This window comes from Sapajus apella, unplaced genomic scaffold (assembly GCF_009761245.1).
Source record: "Sapajus apella isolate SASKATOON/1434 unplaced genomic scaffold, GSC_monkey_1.0 scaffold14, whole genome shotgun sequence".
Taxonomy (NCBI): Eukaryota; Metazoa; Chordata; class Mammalia; order Primates; family Cebidae; genus Sapajus; species Sapajus apella.
The window spans coordinates 11,527,572-11,546,087 of NW_022436954.1; the positions used below are offsets into that span (position 1 = coordinate 11,527,572).

At 42.3% G+C, this 18,516-nt stretch overlaps 1 protein-coding gene across 1 annotated transcript in view; it reads left to right on the plus strand.

The window, feature by feature from the left end:
* OSBP (oxysterol binding protein) overlaps positions 1 to 11,971 on the plus strand; it is a 47,840-nt gene extending 35,869 nt beyond the window's left edge. The window contains exons 10-14 of the mRNA XM_032283322.1: positions 5,028 to 5,131; positions 6,348 to 6,443; positions 8,044 to 8,225; positions 9,343 to 9,563; positions 9,649 to 11,971. Coding sequence (XP_032139213.1) covers positions 5,028 to 5,131; positions 6,348 to 6,443; positions 8,044 to 8,225; positions 9,343 to 9,563; positions 9,649 to 9,791 — 746 coding nt within the window. The 3' untranslated portion in view covers positions 9,792 to 11,971. The remainder of the gene's footprint in view (positions 1 to 5,027; positions 5,132 to 6,347; positions 6,444 to 8,043; positions 8,226 to 9,342; positions 9,564 to 9,648) is intronic.
* Positions 11,972 to 18,516: the final 6,545 nt, after the last annotated feature.

The following is an 18,516-nucleotide window of genomic DNA, read 5'->3' on the forward strand; positions in this document are numbered from 1 at the left end:
GCGTGAGCCACCGCGCCCGGCTGCTCCTTTGCCCATTTTTGAATTGATTTTTTTGTTGTTGTTGAGTTTTAGGAGTTCTCTGTGTATTCTGGATATTAATCCCTTATCAGATATATGATTTGCAAATATTTTCTCCCATTCTAGAGGCTGCCTTTTTACTCTGTTGCTGTTGTCCTGATTGCATAAAATTTTTTAATGTTCAGGAGGTCTGTGTTGTCTTGTTGTTGCCTCTGCTTTTGGTATCATATCCAAGAAATTATTGCCAAACCCAATGTTGTGAAGGTTTTGTTCTTTGCTTTTTTTCCTAAGAGTTTTATAGTTTTAGATCTTACATTTAGATCTTTCATCTATTTTGAATTATTTTGTACATGGTATTAGATAAAGGTCCAACTTCATTCTTTTGCATGTGGATCCATTTGTTCAGAAGAGTGTCCTGTCTCCATTGAGTGGTCCTAGCACCCTTGCCAAAAATTACTTGACCATATATGAAGGGTTTGTTTCTGGGCTCTTTCTGTTCCACTGGCCTATGTGTCTGTCTTTATGCCAGTACCACACTTTTTAGATTACTGTAACTTTGTATTAAGTATCAAAATCAGGAAGTTTGAGTCTTCCAGCTTTGTTCTTTCTCAAGATGATTTTGGCTATTTGTGGTCCCTTGAGATTCCATATGAATTTTAGGATAGGTTTTTCTATTTCTGCAGAAAACATTTTGGGATTTGGATAGAGATTTCATTGAATCTGTAGATTGCTTTGGGTGGCATTGACAACCTTAAACAGTGTTGAGTCTTCCAATCTGTGAGCATAAGATGTGTTTCCATTTATTTACGTCTTCACTTTAATCATTTTCAGCAATGTTTTACAGTTTTTACTACCTTAAGTTAATTCCTAAGTGTTTGTTCTTTTTGATGCAGTTGTAAGTGGAATTGTTCTTAATATCCTTTTCAGATTATTTATTGTTGATGATAATAGAAATGCACTTAATTTTTGTGTGTTGACTTTATACCCTGTTACTTTGTTGAATTCATTTATTCTATCAGGATTTCTTTTTTTTTTTTTTTTTTTTTTTTGGTGGAATTATTAGCGTGTTCATATATGAGATCATATCATCTACAAACACAGATAACTTTATCTCTTCCTTTCCATCTTGGATGCCTTTTATTTCTTTTTCTTCCCTAATTGCCCTGGCGAGAACTTCCAGTACTGTGTTGAATAGAAGCGGTGAAAGTGGGCATCCTTGTCTTGTTCTTGATCTTAGAAGAAAATCTTTAAGTGTTTCACCATTGAGTATGATATTTTCTGTGGGGTTTTCATATGTGGCTTTTATTATGGTGAGATATTTTCCTTGTATTTCTAGCTCATTGAGTGTTTTTATTCTGAAAGGGCATTGAATTCTGTCAAATGCTTTTTCTGCATCAATTGAAATGATCCTGTGTCTTTTCACCCTTCATTTTGTTAATATGGTGTATTAATTACATTGATCAGTTTTTTATGTTCAATCATCCTTGCATTCCAGGGATAAATCCCACTTGGTCACGGTGTGTAATCCTTTTAATATGCTGCTGAATTCAATTTCCTAGTTCTTTATTGAGGATTTTTACATCACTGTTCATAAGGGATATGATATTGGTCTGTAGCTTTGGTTTTTTATAGTGTCTTTGTCTGGCTTTAGTATCAGGGAATGCTGGTCTCATAGAATGAGATGGTAGTGGAAGAGGTATTAGTTAAGAGATTTAGGCCAGGTGAAGTGGCTCATGCTTGTAACCCTAGTACTTTGGGAGGCTGAGGTGGGAGGATTGCCTGAGCCCAGGAGTTCAAGACCAGTTTAGGCAACATAGTGGAACCCTGTCTCTACAAAAAATAAAAAAAATTTAGCTGGGTGTTGTGCATATGCCTGTAGTCCCAGCTACTTGGGAGGCTGAGGTGGGAGGATCACTTAAGCCCAGGAGGTCAAGGCTTCGGTGAACTGTGATTGCACCATTGCACTCCACTCTGGGCAACAAAGTGAGATCCTGTCTCAAAACAAACAAAAAAAGGGCTGGGTGCAGTGGGTCATGCCTGTAATCCCAGCACTTTGGGAGATCAAGGTGGGCAGATCACCTGAGGCCAGGAGTTTGAGACTATCCTGGCCAACATGGTAAAACCCTGTCTGTATTAAAAATGCAAAAATTACCTGGGTGCGATGGCAGGTGCCTGTAACCCCAGCTACACAGGAGGCTGAGGCAGGACAATTGCTTGAACCCAGGAGGCGGAGGTTGCAGTGAGCTGAGATTGTGCCGCTGCACTCCAGCCTGGGTGACAGAGCAAGGCTCCAGCTCAAAGAAAGAAAGAAAAAACCACAGAGATTTAGGATATGTTTAGGTGGAACAAATATTTCAAAGGTATTTGTGAAGATTAAATGAAATAATTCTTAAGAGACCATAGAACTGCACCTGGTACACAGCAAGTGTTCTCAGCAGAGTTGCTATTATTATTGTTATTATTATTAACGTCATTACCTTCATTGTTATCCTCATCTGCCAACTACCAGGGCTACTTTAATTTTTTGTATAAGAAACATGTCTAAAAAAGGGTGGCACACGGTGGCTCACACCTGTAATCCCAGCACTTTGGGAGGCCAAGGTGGGTGGATTACCTGAGATCAGGAGTTCGAGACCAGCTTGGCCAACATGGTGAAATCCTGTCTCTACTAAAAATACAAAAATTAGCTGGGTGCGATGGCAGGTGCCTGTAACCCCAGCTACTCAGGAGGCTGAGGCAGAATTGCTTGAAGCCAGGAGGCAGAGTTACTTTTATTGGTGTACATTTCCTAGTTTGGGTGAGTTGTTTTTATTAGCTGTTACAGAGAGAAATTAGGGTTATACTTTTACTGGAATCAACTATTTTTTTTTTTTTTTTGTATTTTTCAGACAGAGACTCGCTCTGTCGCCCAGGCTGGAGTACAGTGGCCTGATCTTGGCTCACTTCCATCTCCTAGGTTCAAGTGATTCTCCCACCTCAGCCTCCCAAGTAGCTGGGAGTACAGGCACATGCCACCACACCCAGCTATTGTTTTGTATTTTTAGTAGAGATGGGGTTTCACCATGTTGGCCAGGCAGGTCTTGAACTCCTGAGACCTCAAGTGATCTGCCCACTTCTGCCTCCCAAAGTGCTTGGATTATAGGGGGTGAGCCACCGTGCCCAGCCTGGAGTTGGCTATTATTAATTATATATCTTTTAAAATTTTTGATTACTTTGAATCCTCAATTATCTCTGCTGTGAAACCACTGATTTTGGTATTCATTGGAGATTGACTCATAGGAACAAAAGTCACTATATGTTTCAAGCATTTTATTAGGCAAATAAACAGACATTTACTGCACAACAGGGCGGGTTATCCCAAGTTTATAGATGATAAAACCAAGGCCTTTGAAACATTCAGAGTGCGATACTGTAATGCAGTTCTGGCACTAACCACCCAGAGTTCCCGCAGACTCCCTAAGTTAAGGGCACAGTACCCAACAAGGTTGCCCTTTCTTCAGATGCCAGCAACAAGTTGGAGGCCCTAGGCCACCTGCACTTCTGATAACTGGCTGTAAGTTCAGGAGTTCCCACAACTACCTCAGGTTTGAGAATTCATTAGAATGACTCAGAACTCAGGAAAGTACTCTACAATCATTACAGTTTTGTTATTCAGGATACAAATCAGGACCAGCCAAATGAAGGGACCCATAGGGTGAAGACTGGGAGGGTCCTGAACACAGAGCTTTGTGCCACGTCACCATGGAGTCAGGGCATATCACCCTTCTGACACATTGATATATTCACCAACCTGGTAATTCCACTGAGCTTTGGTGTCCAGAGACTTTAATGGGGTTTCATTATTTAGGCTTGATTGCAGGATTGAATTAAATATCCAGATCCCCGTTTTTCCCCAGAGGTCAGAAAGTTGAGCCAATATCAGGTGACTCAAAACCCTGTCTCTAATCACATGGTGGAGCCTAGCTTGTTCTCATCCTGAGTTATCTCATTAGCATTAGCTATCTGGGGCCCACCATGAGTCACCTCATTAGTATAAATTTGTCACAAAAAAAAGAAATTGTCAAGGCCCACCATAAACAACAGAGATACTCCTGTCACTTGGGAAATTACAAGGGCTTAAATGTCCCCTCCCAGGAACCATGAACAAAGACAAGAAAAATTGTTCATGATACAGCAGAGGGTCATACATCTGATGAGGGCTAGAGCCAGGAGTGAATCCAGTTCTGTCTGATTTCAAAGCCCCAGCTCTAACCCCTATTCCATTTTTACTATTAAGGGGCTTAGATAAGTGATTTGTTTAAGTCACACAGCTAGTACCTAACAATAGAGCCTGGCCCCGGTACAGACTACCTATGTGTGCTCCTTCCATAACGCAGTTACTTCCATAATGCATGTTGGGGCACATTTGACTTGTTTCTGTAAGTTTTGCAGTTGTGTTGTAGAACTTAAGGTGTATCAGTTGCCAGTGTTTGTCATCATTTAGTTATGTTTTATTTATAGATTTTTAAAAGTCAATTGAGAAAAATTTAGTCAATACTTCCAACATTTAAGAAAATTTAAAGGCCGGGCGCGGTGGCTCAAGCTTGTAATCCCAGCACTTTGGGAGGCCGAGGCGGGTGGATCACGAGGTCAAGAGATCGAGACCATCCTGGTCAACATGGTGAAACCCCGTCTCTACTAAAAATACAAAAAATCAGCTGGGCATGGTGGGGCATGCCTGTAATCCCAGCTATTCAGGAGGCTGAGGCAGGAGAATTGCCTGAACCCAGGAGGCGGAGGTTGCGGTGAGCCGAGATCGCGCCATTGCACTCCAGCCTGGGTAACAAGAGCGAAACTCTGTCTCAAAAAAAAAAAAAAGAAAGAAAATTTAAGTCCTTTTTGATTTATTGTTTTATTTCTAAAAGTAAGATATATCAGTAGAAGGTAATTAATTCATTACTGTTTTGAGACTGCATGGTGCTATTTTTCTGAACATTTGGCTTAATTTGTGCACCTCTTTCTGCTTCCAGGTACCATTCATTGTATTTTCCATGCAACTGGGCACCACTACACTTGGAAGAAAGTTACCACAACTGTACACAACATTATTGTGGGCAAGTTGTGGATAGATCAGGTGAGGGAATGTACCCAAAGTGCATCTGAAGTTTAAAAGAATGCCTCTTTAGGTATATTTTTGCAGTATTTAGGACATGTGAACTGATCCCAGAACGTTGTTACTGATTCATCAGTTTCTCCTAAGGAATTTCTCTGAGGCAGCAAACCTACCTCTACCTTCCCAAGTTTCTTTACCACAAATTATTGTTTATAAATTACCAAATTATAACATTCATCAATGACTACTCTGCTAGGACTGTATTGGGTGCTACAGCAGGCACAAAAAAACAAATGTGTCCCCAATTCTTAATCTTTTCATTATTCATCAAACATTTATTGTCAGGCAGTATGCTAGGTCCTGGGGATACAAAATCTGATGAGATGTCCCTCAAGAAGTTATTATATTATTGGAGATATATGAAAAATGTGTAGGTTGAAAAGTGTGTAGCAACATACACTAATATTAAAGATGCCCTATAATAGCATCTAATTAATTGTCAGTTCGCTCTTAAGACAATTGTTTCAGTAAATTTAGAAAAGAGAGGGAATGGAATACTGTCTTCTGAGCAGTCAGGAAAGGCTTCACAGTAGATGTGGGAATTAAGCTGAATCTTAAAGTGCCATTTGGGATGCAGAAGATAGAAAGAAGGGAAAAATGGGCCAGGCATGTTGGCTTACGCCTGTAATCCCAACACCTTGGGACGCCAAGGTGGGATGATCACTTGAGCACAGGAGATTGAGACCAGCCTGGGCAACATAGTGAGACCTCGTCCCTACAAAAAATTTAAAAATAATATTTTTAATTTAAAAAAAAAAGGAAAGGAGGGAAAATGAAATGAATAAAGTATAGAAAGGGCCACCGTATATAATCTGAAATTATGAGTATTTTGATTTAAGCAGAAGAGTTCATAAAGGGTACTAGTGAGGGATTGGTTTAGAAAGGTAAATTTTCATCTGAATTTCAGCATATGTACTGAAGGTCAAATCATGCCATCTAACATATGAGATACAATTCAGAACAAAACAAGAGGTCACTTGGTCTTATCTCAACCTAGAAAACTAAGGTTACGTAGGGATTCTGTAGCATTCCCAAAGCTGGCTAAGACCTGAATCTTAAACAAGGGATTGCTAGAATGTAAGATTGAAAAGTAAAGAATTATGAACCATGGGTTTGGCAGATATTGAATTTATTCAGTCTTAATAAAATTAATCTATGAATTTTTTTCATTTTACAGTCTGGTGAAATTGATATTGTGAATCACAAGACAGGAGACAAGTGTAATCTTAAATTTGTTCCTTATAGCTACTTCTCTCGGGATGTAGCAAGAAAGGTAAGGGAAGTTGAAATTTAAATTGTTTCACTTAGCATGTACCTCTTAGAAAGCCTACTCTTTTAGAACTGGAATGTATATATATGTGGGGGAGTGTGGGTATGTGTACATTATATATAGTGTGTGTGTACATGAAGTGATTCAAAAAAAGTAGTGGTGAAAGGCTGGCATGTGGCTCACATCTGTAATCCCAACACTTTGGGAGGCCGAGGCCTGAGGTCAGGAGTTCAAGACCAGCCTGGCCAACATGGTTAAACCCCATCTCTACTAAAAAGACAAAAATTAGCCAGATGTGGTGGCACGTGCCTGTAATCCCAGCTACTTGGGAGGCTGAGGCAGGAGAATCGCTTGAACATGGGAAATGGAGGACACAGTGAACCTTGCACCATTGCACTCCAGCCTGGGTGAGAGAGCAAGACTCCATCTCAAAAAAAAAAAAGTAGAGGTGAAGGTGAAGGAGTAAGCCAACAAGAAGACTATATTGCATTCCTAAACCAATTCCTTCTTTTTCTCTCGGAATGACAATAAGTGAGGAAGTGAAAGTGTCAAGAGCAATGAGCGATTGAAAATGGGAAACACAGAGGAAGGACTAATAAAAGACTGCAGGAAAAAGGGATTTGATCCCTGAGAAGTTTGAGGGGGAGTTGTGTAATACCACCACAATAATTTGTGCCATGAGTTTCTGTGGGAGACTGAAGAATAGCTGGGGATTTAAATCTGTTTGTGGGTCTCTTATGAATTTCTGGAGAGAAGAAAATATAATTCTAAGAACCAGTCAGATGCTTTTCCTACTTGTATCTTTGATACAAAAATCCCTGGGAAATGTAGTGAGCGGAGGGGACAGAGAGCAGGGAGAAAGTAGGGATCATGGGTACAAAAAGGTAGAAAGAATAAAATCTAGTATTTGCTAGCACAACAGGGTATCTATAGTCAAAAATAATTTAATTATATTTTAAAATAACTAAAAATATGATTGAATTTTTTTGCAACACAAAGGATAAATGCAAATTATAAATATATATACCTACTATGTACTCACAAAAATAAAAAGTTTACCAGAAATTCTTATATAACAAAAAGTGATCATAAAATCCCCAAGTCATGGCTCAGTTATTCAAGTAGCAGAAAAAAAAATACAACAAAATAATTTGAGGCCAGGCATGGTGGCTCATGCCTATAATCCTAACACTTTGGGAGGCGGAAGTAAGAGGATTGCTTGAGCCAAGGAGTTCAAGACCTGCCTGGGCAACATAGCAAGACCCTTTCTCTACAAAAAATAAATAAATAAATAAATAAATAAAGAATTAGCCAGATTTGGTAGAACATGCCTGTAGTCCCAGCTGCTCAAGTGGTTGAGGTGGGAGATCACTTGAGCCCAAGAGTGGAGGCCACAGTGAGCTATGATTGCATCAGTATACTCCAGCCTGGGCACAGAGCAAGATCCCATCTCTAATAATGATAATAATAATAATTTGGATGACTCCATGGCGTCTGTTATAACAGGATCTAACCATCATTTATCCTAGGACTTCCAGTATAGTCGGGTAAGCTAATCCACAATGAATGCTATATAGCCACGCCCTGTTCTCCACCCTTGCAGGTGACAGGGGAAGTGACAGATCTGTCAGGAAAAGTCCACTTTACCCTTCTGGGGACATGGGATGAGAAAATGGAATGTTTCAAAGTACAGCCAGTCATTGGGGAAAATGGGGGTGATGCTCGACAGAGAGGCCATGAAGCAGAGGAAAGCAGGGTCATGCTGTGGAAAAGGAATCCTTTACCGTGAGTATCAGCATGCCTGCTGCCCAGATACCACTTTGACTTTGACTGTGGAGCAATATTGAAGGCATTTCTGCCTGCCCTCCCACTTAATTATGTGGGGAATCGAACTAGGGAAATTGAGACTTTTGGAGAGATTAACAGAAGGCTGTTATTTTATGATTTGAGTTGTAGCCTGCTTGTTTCAAGGAAGTTCAAACCTAACCACATCTGACAAAAAATATTTTGTGCTTCTAAAGGTCCTTTGGATTGTGATTCAGAAGTATATTTTCCTACTCTTTAGAGCAAAACTATTCAAAAGTGGCTAGAGGAGGAAGGTGCCTACCACCTGTTAACAATTTAGCCTAAAGGCCTATTAGCAGCCAAGGGCAGTGGCTCTTGTCTGTAATCCCAGCACTTTGGGAGGCCAAGGCAGGTAGATCACTTGTGATCAGGAGTTCAAGACCAGCCTGGCCAACATGGCAAAACCCTGTCTCTACTAAAAATATAAAAATTAGCCACATATGGTAGAACACATCCATAATCCCAGCTATTGGGAGGCCTAAGGCATGAGGATGACTTGAGCCCAGGAGTTTGAGGTTGCAGTGAGCCGAGATCATGTCACTGCACTCCAGCCTGGGCAATAAAGGGAGACTTTTAAAAAAAAAAAAAAAAAAAAGAAGAAAAGAAAAGGCCCAGCAGAACAGAAAGATCCCTGAGACAATGTACAGGACTTTGGAAACAAGGTGGAGGTCACTTATTTCCTGTCATCATCTAATACAGTCAGTTTGTAGTATTAGCCAGGATTATCCCAGAGAGAGATTAAAAAGAAAACTAAGGAAACAAGAGAGGGGAATTTTCATTCAGTAGAATGTCTCCTTCTGATGAATGTAGATAATTTCAGCTGGGCACCACACAACACCAGAAGACTAAAGAACTGAGTGATGCTGGGGAGGGGATGGGGAGCGATCCAGTTTCTCTTAGTTAGGGAAACATGACATAGTCCTAGATCCTTTTTACAGATCCTGTTTTTGTAGAACAGCCTTGGTGATGTGGCCTTGGCAGTGTACTTAGTTGTTGCTCCTTAAATAGGGTCTGGACTCTGACATTACCATTTCTTTTTCTTATCTTCTACTTTTAGGAAGAATGCAGAAAACATGTACTACTTCTCAGAGCTTGCTCTGACTCTCAATGCTTGGGAAAGTGGCACTGCCCCCACAGACAGCCGGTTACGACCTGACCAGAGACTGATGGAAAATGGGCGCTGGGATGAAGCAAATGCAGAGAAGCAGCGCCTGGAGGAAAAACAAAGACTTTCCAGAAAGAAGAGAGAAGCGGAAGCTATGAAAGCCACAGAGGATGGTAATGAACTTGCCTTCTACTCTTCTTTCTTGATGCGTGGAGAATGCCAGCACTAAATTTTTTCTTTCCTCTCTTTACCTTTTAGGCACGCCATATGATCCCTATAAGGCACTGTGGTTTGAGCGGAAGAAGGACCCTGTTACCAAGGAGTTAACCCATATTTATAGGGGAGAATACTGGGATTGTAAAGAAAAACAGGACTGGAGCTCATGCCCGGACATTTTCTGAAATGCAGTAACAAAAAAGAGGAGCATCTAATGGAGAAGAGGACAGAGGATGTGTGGGAAGCTGGCAGTTGTGACTCTCTTACCAAGTGCTTTCCTCAAGTTTGTCTCTCTTGACCAATCATTTTTTCCAAATCAATCACCAGAAGCAGACACCAGTGGTGGTGATTGACTGGTTGCCTTAGCTGATTGAAACTGAAATCAACATATGAGATACTATGTCTGTAAGGGAGAGGTTTAGTGGCCGAAGGTTAGTGTTATTCCACATCTGCAAAGTCAAGTATTCTTGGCTCTTCTTTCTCCCTCTGCCCCCAATTAGGATGATGTCACTCACCCTCCCCTTGTAGTATCCTGCTCAGCCAAGATCTGCGTAAGATTATGATTCAGGGGCATTTTGGTGCTGTTCAGAGCAAGAGCCGAATTTAGAAGTTCCCTTAAAAAGAAACACATAAGACTTACCAATGGAGGCACCGTGAATGGTTGCAGTGGAGCTTAGGTATAACATCGTCAAGTGTGTTCACACACAGGGTCGGTTGATTGGAGTGTCCACGTGGAGATAACTGTGATATTGGAACACCTGTGAGAGAGATTGTTCTATAGGGCTGGAATATTCAGATTGACATTCTCGGAAGTCTCTGTTTTTACTTGCATCAAACAACCCTCTGTTGTTCTCCGTCATCTTTAATAGCAACTGGAGACCACTTTGGTGGTTGGTAAGAGGGGCACATTCTCCTCACAAAGGGGTTTTATGGATTTCCTCAGGCGGAGAGCTTCTGAGAACACAGGCAAGATGGAAAAAGACTACTAGCCACTTTTGCTTTCCCAGCTTCCCTCAATGCCATCCTTCATTGTCTTTCTGGCTTCTCGTCTTTCTGGCACAGTAACATTTTGGGTCTGTGCCCCATTGTGGAGCAAAACATTGCCTGTCCCATTCTGATAGACTTCAGAATTTGAGAGAAGTTAATCTGGAACAAAAGTTTTCACCATCTCTCAAGCCCCATGGACTGGAGCCACCTCTGGAATAATGTGTTAAATATCTGTATATTATATATCTGTAGAGAAAAATCTAATTTTTTTTGTTTGATTTTCTTCCTTCCCATTAAGAATCTTGTTTTTTGATATCCCTCATCTCCCTGAGACTCTCTTGACACGTGTTGATCTGGATGGCACTCCTCTGCTCCCACGTTTTATGGGCAGAGGGATTCAAAACCTGAGCAGGATCATGTCTGGCAGTTACTAAACGGGGACTTTGTCCATGGTTTATATCATGGGGTGCCTACTCCTGTCTAAACTCTGCTCTCCTAATTAGCTGACTCTTGAAAATGAAATCCTAACCTCTTTCCTGCCTCCTTTCTTTCTCTTTTTAGGAAGAGTATGGCTAGAAAGTCCGGAGGGCAACTTCCAGTTTAATTCTGCTTCTGTCCGGCACATAGGCTAAATCCCAAAAGAACTTCCTTCCTAGGATGTGCGGCTGAAAGCACTGTCATGTGGGGTGGATCAGAGAATTGCTCCTGTTGGGCCCTGGCTTCCTTCTCTGTTTGTTCTATATTTGTTTTAGTTGTCTTGTTGAAAAATATAACCCCTGTGCAACCCACCCGTGGTTGAGGATCACAAATTGAGGTGCCTTCCTTGTATGCTTTTTGTTAGTATTTTTTGTTTTTGATCCTTAACTGCTGAGCCTCAGCCAGCGTGGGTCCTGGGGGAAATATCATTCCAAGGGAAGCCATCCCTCTGGGGAAATTGGAGTTATACTGGGTAAATTAGTACTTTTATTCCTTCCCCCATCCCTTCCTAGTTGTGATAAACATGGGAGAGGAGCAACTTTGACTGCTGGGGAATTTCCTCCTAAGAACCTTATTCTTACCCAACTAAGCAAGGGGTTCTGTCAGGGCTTCTTTCAAGGAGGCTCGTAAAAGCAGTGACCTCATCAGGGGCTTTGGATAGAGTGGGAATTCCCCAACTAAATTGGACTTCTCTGCTTTATCCCCTTTTCTTCCTTCACCATCTGCACTACATTTCTGGCTTGATCCCCAACCCGATTCCCGCTAATGGAAGAAGTTTAGAATCTTTCAGGTGGAATAAAGTCACATGAAAACAAAACACAACTATATATATTTTCAGTTTTTTTGCCTTATTGCTTTTTTTCAAAAAAAAAAACTAAATTAAATAATTTTTTTAAAGTCATATTGTTTGTCTGATTCACTTCTACTGCTGCTAGGCAGGAAGTGGTGGTGGGGAGGGGAAGGAGCACTGGTCCAATGGTAATTTGTTCTGCTCAAGAATCTGAGAGCCCAGAAGCCCTGGTCTTCATGAGAAATGGAAGGAAAAGCTGTTCACCACCACTCTGGAGGGCCATGAGCAGAGGAGGAGTTTTAACAGCCCCTGCTGCTTAAATTAACAGTCGTCAACATCCCACCTTGGTACAGGGGAATAGTTTTTAGTGTTTTTGATAACTGGGCCTGCTTCACTTCAAAAAATAAAAATTTTCCCTGTAAATTTAATTTCTCTTGCCCATTTAGATTCTCAAATTGTTGGCTGTTTTATGTAGGGATTCAAATTGTTTTTTGTTTGAGACAGAGTCACTGTCGCCCAGGCTGGAGTGCAGTGGCATGACCTCAGCTCACTGCAACATTTGCCTTCTGGGCTCAAGTGATTATTCCCACCTCAGCTCCACAAGTAGCTGGTACCACAGGTACATGCAACCAGACCTGGCTAATTTTTGAATTTTTAGTAGAGACAGGGTTTTGCCATGTTGCCCAGGCTGGTCTCGAACTCCTGGGTTCAATCAATCTGCCAGCCTCTGCCTCCCAAAGTTCCGGGATTACAGGTGTGAGCCACTGTGCTTGGCCTCAAATTGTTTTTTGAATCAAGCAATTGAGTTTTTGATTTGAAAACTTTCGAGAAAACTAATGACAGTGAACATGCTTTGTCCAAGTTTTTACTGGAAAGTTCAGGTTCAAAGTGGGGATAGGCAAAGTAACCTATGGTCGTGTCGGGGGCTCAGATCAAAGCAAGCACAATTCCTGCCCAGGGGAGGAGGGACCTCACATTTACTAAGCTCAGCCTCCATGTACAGGGTGCTGAAATAGGAACTCTGGCCATTCTCTGGCTTGCACATAAACCATTTTAAGAGGAAAATGTTACGGTCATTTTGAAAATGAAGAAATCCTAGTTTAAGTATATTTACTTAAGGTCACGTAGCTGGTCTGTTAGTCAGTGCTGGAATTCAAAGCTGGATTGAGTTTGTGACCTCTACAATCCAGTGCTCTGGGAGAACCTCTGGGTTGGAAGGCAGCTGATAATTATTTTCCTCCTAGATTATATCACATCATACGTAAATGCACATTTCCATGTCCAGAGCTAATTAATGTCAATAGCACTATTTCTTTGAAGGCTCTACCTGAAGAAAGGAGCATCCCTGAAATTTAGCCTACAGGCTCCTTGATTGATCAAGGCCCTCGTGTCTACAAAGTTGGCTCTGATGTCAGGGATGATTTTCTAGCCTGGTTCTTGGGAAGGCCACTTAAGTATTCAAGTCATTTGCCTGATTCCCATTGGCTGGATTCGATACTAAGTTTCAGCAAAAGTTTTTTTTCTGGCAAGCTAAGGAATCACTGCAGTAGACCCCTGACATTTGTGAGAGCTGCATCCTATAATCTTGAATACTACCATGGCATACAGTTTCCTGCATTAGGGACAATCAAATGTGATGAAACATTTAATCCCTCATTGAATCCTTTATTATTTTTATTTATTATGTTTTTAAGATGGAGGTCTCACTATATTGCCCAGGCTGGTCTTGAACTCCTGGGCTTAAGGGATCCTCTCACCTTGGCCTCCCAAAGTCCTGGGATTACAAGTGTCAGCCTCCGTTCCCAGCTCCTCATTGAGTCCTTTAATGTGATGTGATGAGCTGGGAAAGTTGTGACTCAGCAAAATCATAAATTATTACATTTGTCAGAGACCCCTGAATTTGCACAAAAATGTTAAACCTATACATTTCAAGAGTCTACTTGCAGCAAGATAATTGAGAACCAACCTACAGTATTGTCCTAAAAGGAGGTATAGAAAATCTTTGGAATTTATTCATTATAGTTGTATATTTTGTGCAACTCTAAGACAGTTATCAAAATTTAGAACTTGCTTCTAAAAGCTTATAAAACTTATGGTGCACTTTGGGAGGCAGAGGTGGGTGGATCACTTGAGGTCAGGAATTGAACACTAACCTGGCCAACATGGTGAAAACCTGTCTCTACTAAAAATACAAAAATTAGCCAGGCACAGTGGCAGGCACCTGTAATCCCAGCTACTAGGGAGGCTGAGATGAGAGAATTGCTTGAACCTGAGAGGTGAAGGTTGCCGTGAGCTGAGATCACACAATTGCACTCCAGCCTGGGCAACAGAGTGAAGGGAAAAAAATAAATAAATAAAAATAAAAAGCCTTTTACCCAGTACTTTACGGTACCCAGTGGGAAGCATCCCAAACCTTTCATGGTGCTCCCTTCCAAAGCTCATAATGTCATTAAACTCCTCAGGCTTTCCTCCATACTACCTTTTTAAATAAAGTGCTCATTCTTTTGCTCACATTGATCTCTCAGAGGAAGGAGACAGGGTAGCCAGATGAGGCTTCTTTAAAGGCAAGAAACTGAAGGTCTCAGATCTTCTACAAAGAGTATTGCAGAAGTCACATCTTCTGAGCTTGACCAGGTGACATTAAGGGTTACTAAAGAACTAGAGATTTTTTAAATTAATTATTAATTCCACATTTTACTCCAGCCTGTTATGTAACATACATTGGGGATACAAAGAGCAAGAAAGACCATAAACAGGCAATTAGTTTGTGTTTGTTTTGAGATGCAGTTTTGCTCTTGTTGCCCAGGCTGGAGTGCAATGGTGCGATCTCGGCTCACCGCAAACTCCGCCTCTAGGGATGAAAGCAGTTCTCCTGCCTCAGCCTCCCAAGTAGCTGGGATCACAGGCATGTGCCACCACACCTGGCTAATTTTGTATTTTTACTAGAGACGAGGTTTTCTCCATGTTGGTCAGGCTGATCTTGAACTCCCAACCTCAGGTGATCCTCCCGCCTGGGCCTCTCAAAGTGCTGGGATTACAGGCATGAGCCATCGTGCCCAGCCGACAATTCAGTTTTATAAGTGGTATAAAGCGTTATAGGGAACAACTTGTCTATAGCGAATTTGGAGGGAGGGGATAGAGACATGCCTGGGAAGACTTCTAGAACTAGGAGAATGTATGTGAGCTGAGAGTTGCAGGTTACATAGGGGTTAAGAGAAAGGCAATGTCAAAAATGCTGCATGGAAGAAGATGAAATGCAAGGCCAAAGCATTCTGAGTTTGGATGACTGCATGAACAGCTTGAGTTTAGGGTCAGAGAGCACTGAGATATGCTGCTGAAGAAGGGTTCGCCCCAAGTTGTGGAAGCCTTTACCTACCCTACAGAGAAGCCATGTAGCTCCTGCCTGCAATCCTAACATTTTGAGAGACCAAGGCAGGAGGATCCCTGGAGTCCAGGAATTCGAGATCAGCCTGGGTAACATGGTGAGACCCTGGTCTCTGTTTATATTTGGAGGGGGGGAAAAAGCCTGTTTTTTTTTTTTTTTTTAGATGTAGTCTTGCTCTGTCACCCAGGCTCCCAGGCTGGAGTGCAGTGGCGCTGTCTAGGCTCACTGCAACCTGTCCCTTTCTGGTTCAAGCAATTATCCTGCCTCACCCTCCTGAGTAGCTGGGACTACAGGCATGTGCCAACATCACCATGCCTGGCTAATTTCTTAATTTTTGGTAGACACGGATGTCACCATGTTGGCTAGGCTGGTCTTGAACTCCTGACTTCAGGTGATCAGCCAACCTCAGCCTCCCAAAATGCTGGGTTTACAGGCATGAGCCACTGCAACTGAGCCAAGAGCCTGGGTTTTTGTTTTCAACTAGAGAGCTAGTGAAATATTCTTAAGCAGGGTAGAAAATGGTTGAAGTGGGGCCAGGCGCGGTGGCTCATGCCTGTAATCCCAGCACTTTGGGAGGCCTAGGCCAATTGATCACCTGAGGTCAGGAGTTCCACCAGCCTGGACAACATGGCGAAACTCCGTCTCTACTAAAAATACAAAATTTAGCTGGGCATGGTGGCTCGCGCCTGTAGTCACAGCTACTGGGGAGGCTGAGGTAGGAAAATCGCTGGAACCTGGGAGCCAAAGGTTGCAATAAGCTGAGATCGTGCCACTCCAGCCTAGCGACAGAGAGACTCTGTCTCAAAAAAAAAAAAAAAATTAGCCGAGCATGGTGGTGGGCGGCCGTATTCCCAGCTACTTGGTAGGCTGGGGCAAGAGAATTGCTTGAACTCTGAGGCAGAGGTTGCAGTGAGCCGAGATTGCGCCATTGCACTCCAGCCTGGGCTACAGAGCGAGAACCAGTTTCAAAAACAAAACAAAAACGAGATTGGAGAGGATACGAAGATGAGAAATGGAGGGATTCCAGGAATGATGAAACAGAATGAAAGCATTTCATGGCTTTCCCATAAATGGAGATCAGAGGGAAGAAGGAATTCTTAGTTTTCTGACTTAGGAAACTTAGATGGAAGGGGGTGGTAAGATAAGCAAGTTTAGAAGGAAAGATAGGTTCATTTTTGATGTTTTTTAGAGACAGGGTCTCACTCGGTTGCCTAGGTTGGAGTGTAGTGGCATGTTCATGGCTCGCTACAGCCTCCAACTTTTGAGTTCAAGCAGTCCTCCTGCCTCAGCCTCTTTGTAGCTGGAAGTACAGGTGTGGACCACTACACCCAGCTAATTTTTTTTTTTTTTTTTTTTTGAGATGGAGTTTCACTCTTGTTGCCCAGGCTAGTGTGCAACGGTGCAGTCTTGGCTCACTGCAACCTCTGCCTTCTGGGTTCAAGCGATTCTCCTGCCTCAGCCTCCTGAGTAGCTGGGATTACAGACTTGTACCACAATGCCTGGCTAATTTTGTATTTTTAGTAGAGATGGGGTTTCTCCGTGTTGGTCACGCTGGTCTTGAACTCCTGACCTCAGGTGATCGGCCGACCCAAAGTGCTGGGATTACAGGCGTGAGCCACCTCACCTGGCCCTAATTTTTTTATTTTTTGTAGAAACAGGGTCTCACCATGTTGCCCTGGATGGTCTCTAGCTCCTGGCCTCAAGCAAATTCTCCCATCTCAGCCTTCCAAAGTGCCGGGATTACAGGTGTGAGCCACTGTGCCCAGCAGGTTCATTTTTAGACATGCTTTATAGGAAGTGCCTGTTCAGAGGCCATAAGCAATTTTTTAAAATGGGTCTTAAGATTTTTAAGTGACAGTGGCATTTTTGTAAGAACTGAGGAATGAGAGTGAGAGAGCTTGCCATAAAATCAACTGGTCAACTTTAAAAAAACATATAATACCTTGACCCCAACTGCAGAGATTCTAATTCAATTAGTGGCTAGGGCAATTTTAGACAGACAATCACACACACACACACACACACACACACACACACACACACACACACGCACACACACACGCACACACACTTGCCCTAGCCCTGATTGAATTAGAATTAAAATAACACCTATTGTTTATTATTGTTTTATTAAAACAACACCTGTTTATCCATTCACGGATCTGTGTACACACACACACACACACACACACACACACACACACACACACACTGGGGCCGGGTGCGGTGGCTCACACCTATAATTCCAGAACTTTGGGAGGCCGAGGAGGACAGATCAAGGGATCACCTAAGGTCGGGAATTTGAGATCAGCCTGGCCAACGTGGTGAAACCCTGTCTCTACTAAAAATACAAAAATTAGCCAGGCGTGGTGTCAGGTGCCTGCAATCCCAGCTACTAGAGAGGGTGAGGCAAGAGAATTGCTTGAACGCAGGAGGCGGAGGTTGCAGTGAACTGAGATTGTGCCACTGCACTTCAGCCTGGGCAACAGAGCAAGACTCTGCCTCAAAAAAAAAAAAAAGAGAGAGAAAAGAAAAGAAAAAAGAAACCAACAACTGACTTGAGCATAGACAAGCAAGTGACCCAAGAACATAGGCAACTAAGTGACCAGAATAGGACTTAAAGTCACTTTTTGCCATTAATATACCTACCCTATGGCAAGCGTATACTATGGTATCAGTTTTCCGTAGTTGCATAACTAATTACTATAAACAGTGGCTTACAACAACACCTGTTCATCCGTTCACGGATCTGTAGATGCAAAGTCCCACATGATGTGACTGGATTCTCTGCTCAGGGTATCACAAGGCTGAAATTAAGGAGCTGACCAGCTTGAGTTCTCATCTGGAGGCACTGGGGGAGCATCTGCTTCCAAGCTCATTCTTGATCTTGGCCAACTTAGGTTTCCTGCAGTTGTAGCACTGAAGACCACTTTCCTTGCTGGCTGTCAGCTAAGAATCACCCTCAACTTCTAGAGACTGCCCACATGTTTTTGCCACATGGTCCTCTCCATCTTCAAGCCAGCAAGAAAGCATTGCATTAGTCTTCTGTTTTGAGACTCTGACTCCTTTCTGCAACCAACTAGAGAAAACCCTCTGCTTTTAAAGGGCTCACGTGATTGGTCAGGCTCATCCAGATAAACAAATATTTTAGAGTCACCTGTACTACATACTATCACCTATAACAGGTTATAAATTAATATGATGGATTTCATAGTCCCAGGGATTATGCATGCAGGGTTTCATGGGGCTGGGAGGGTGTTTGGGGGGCCAT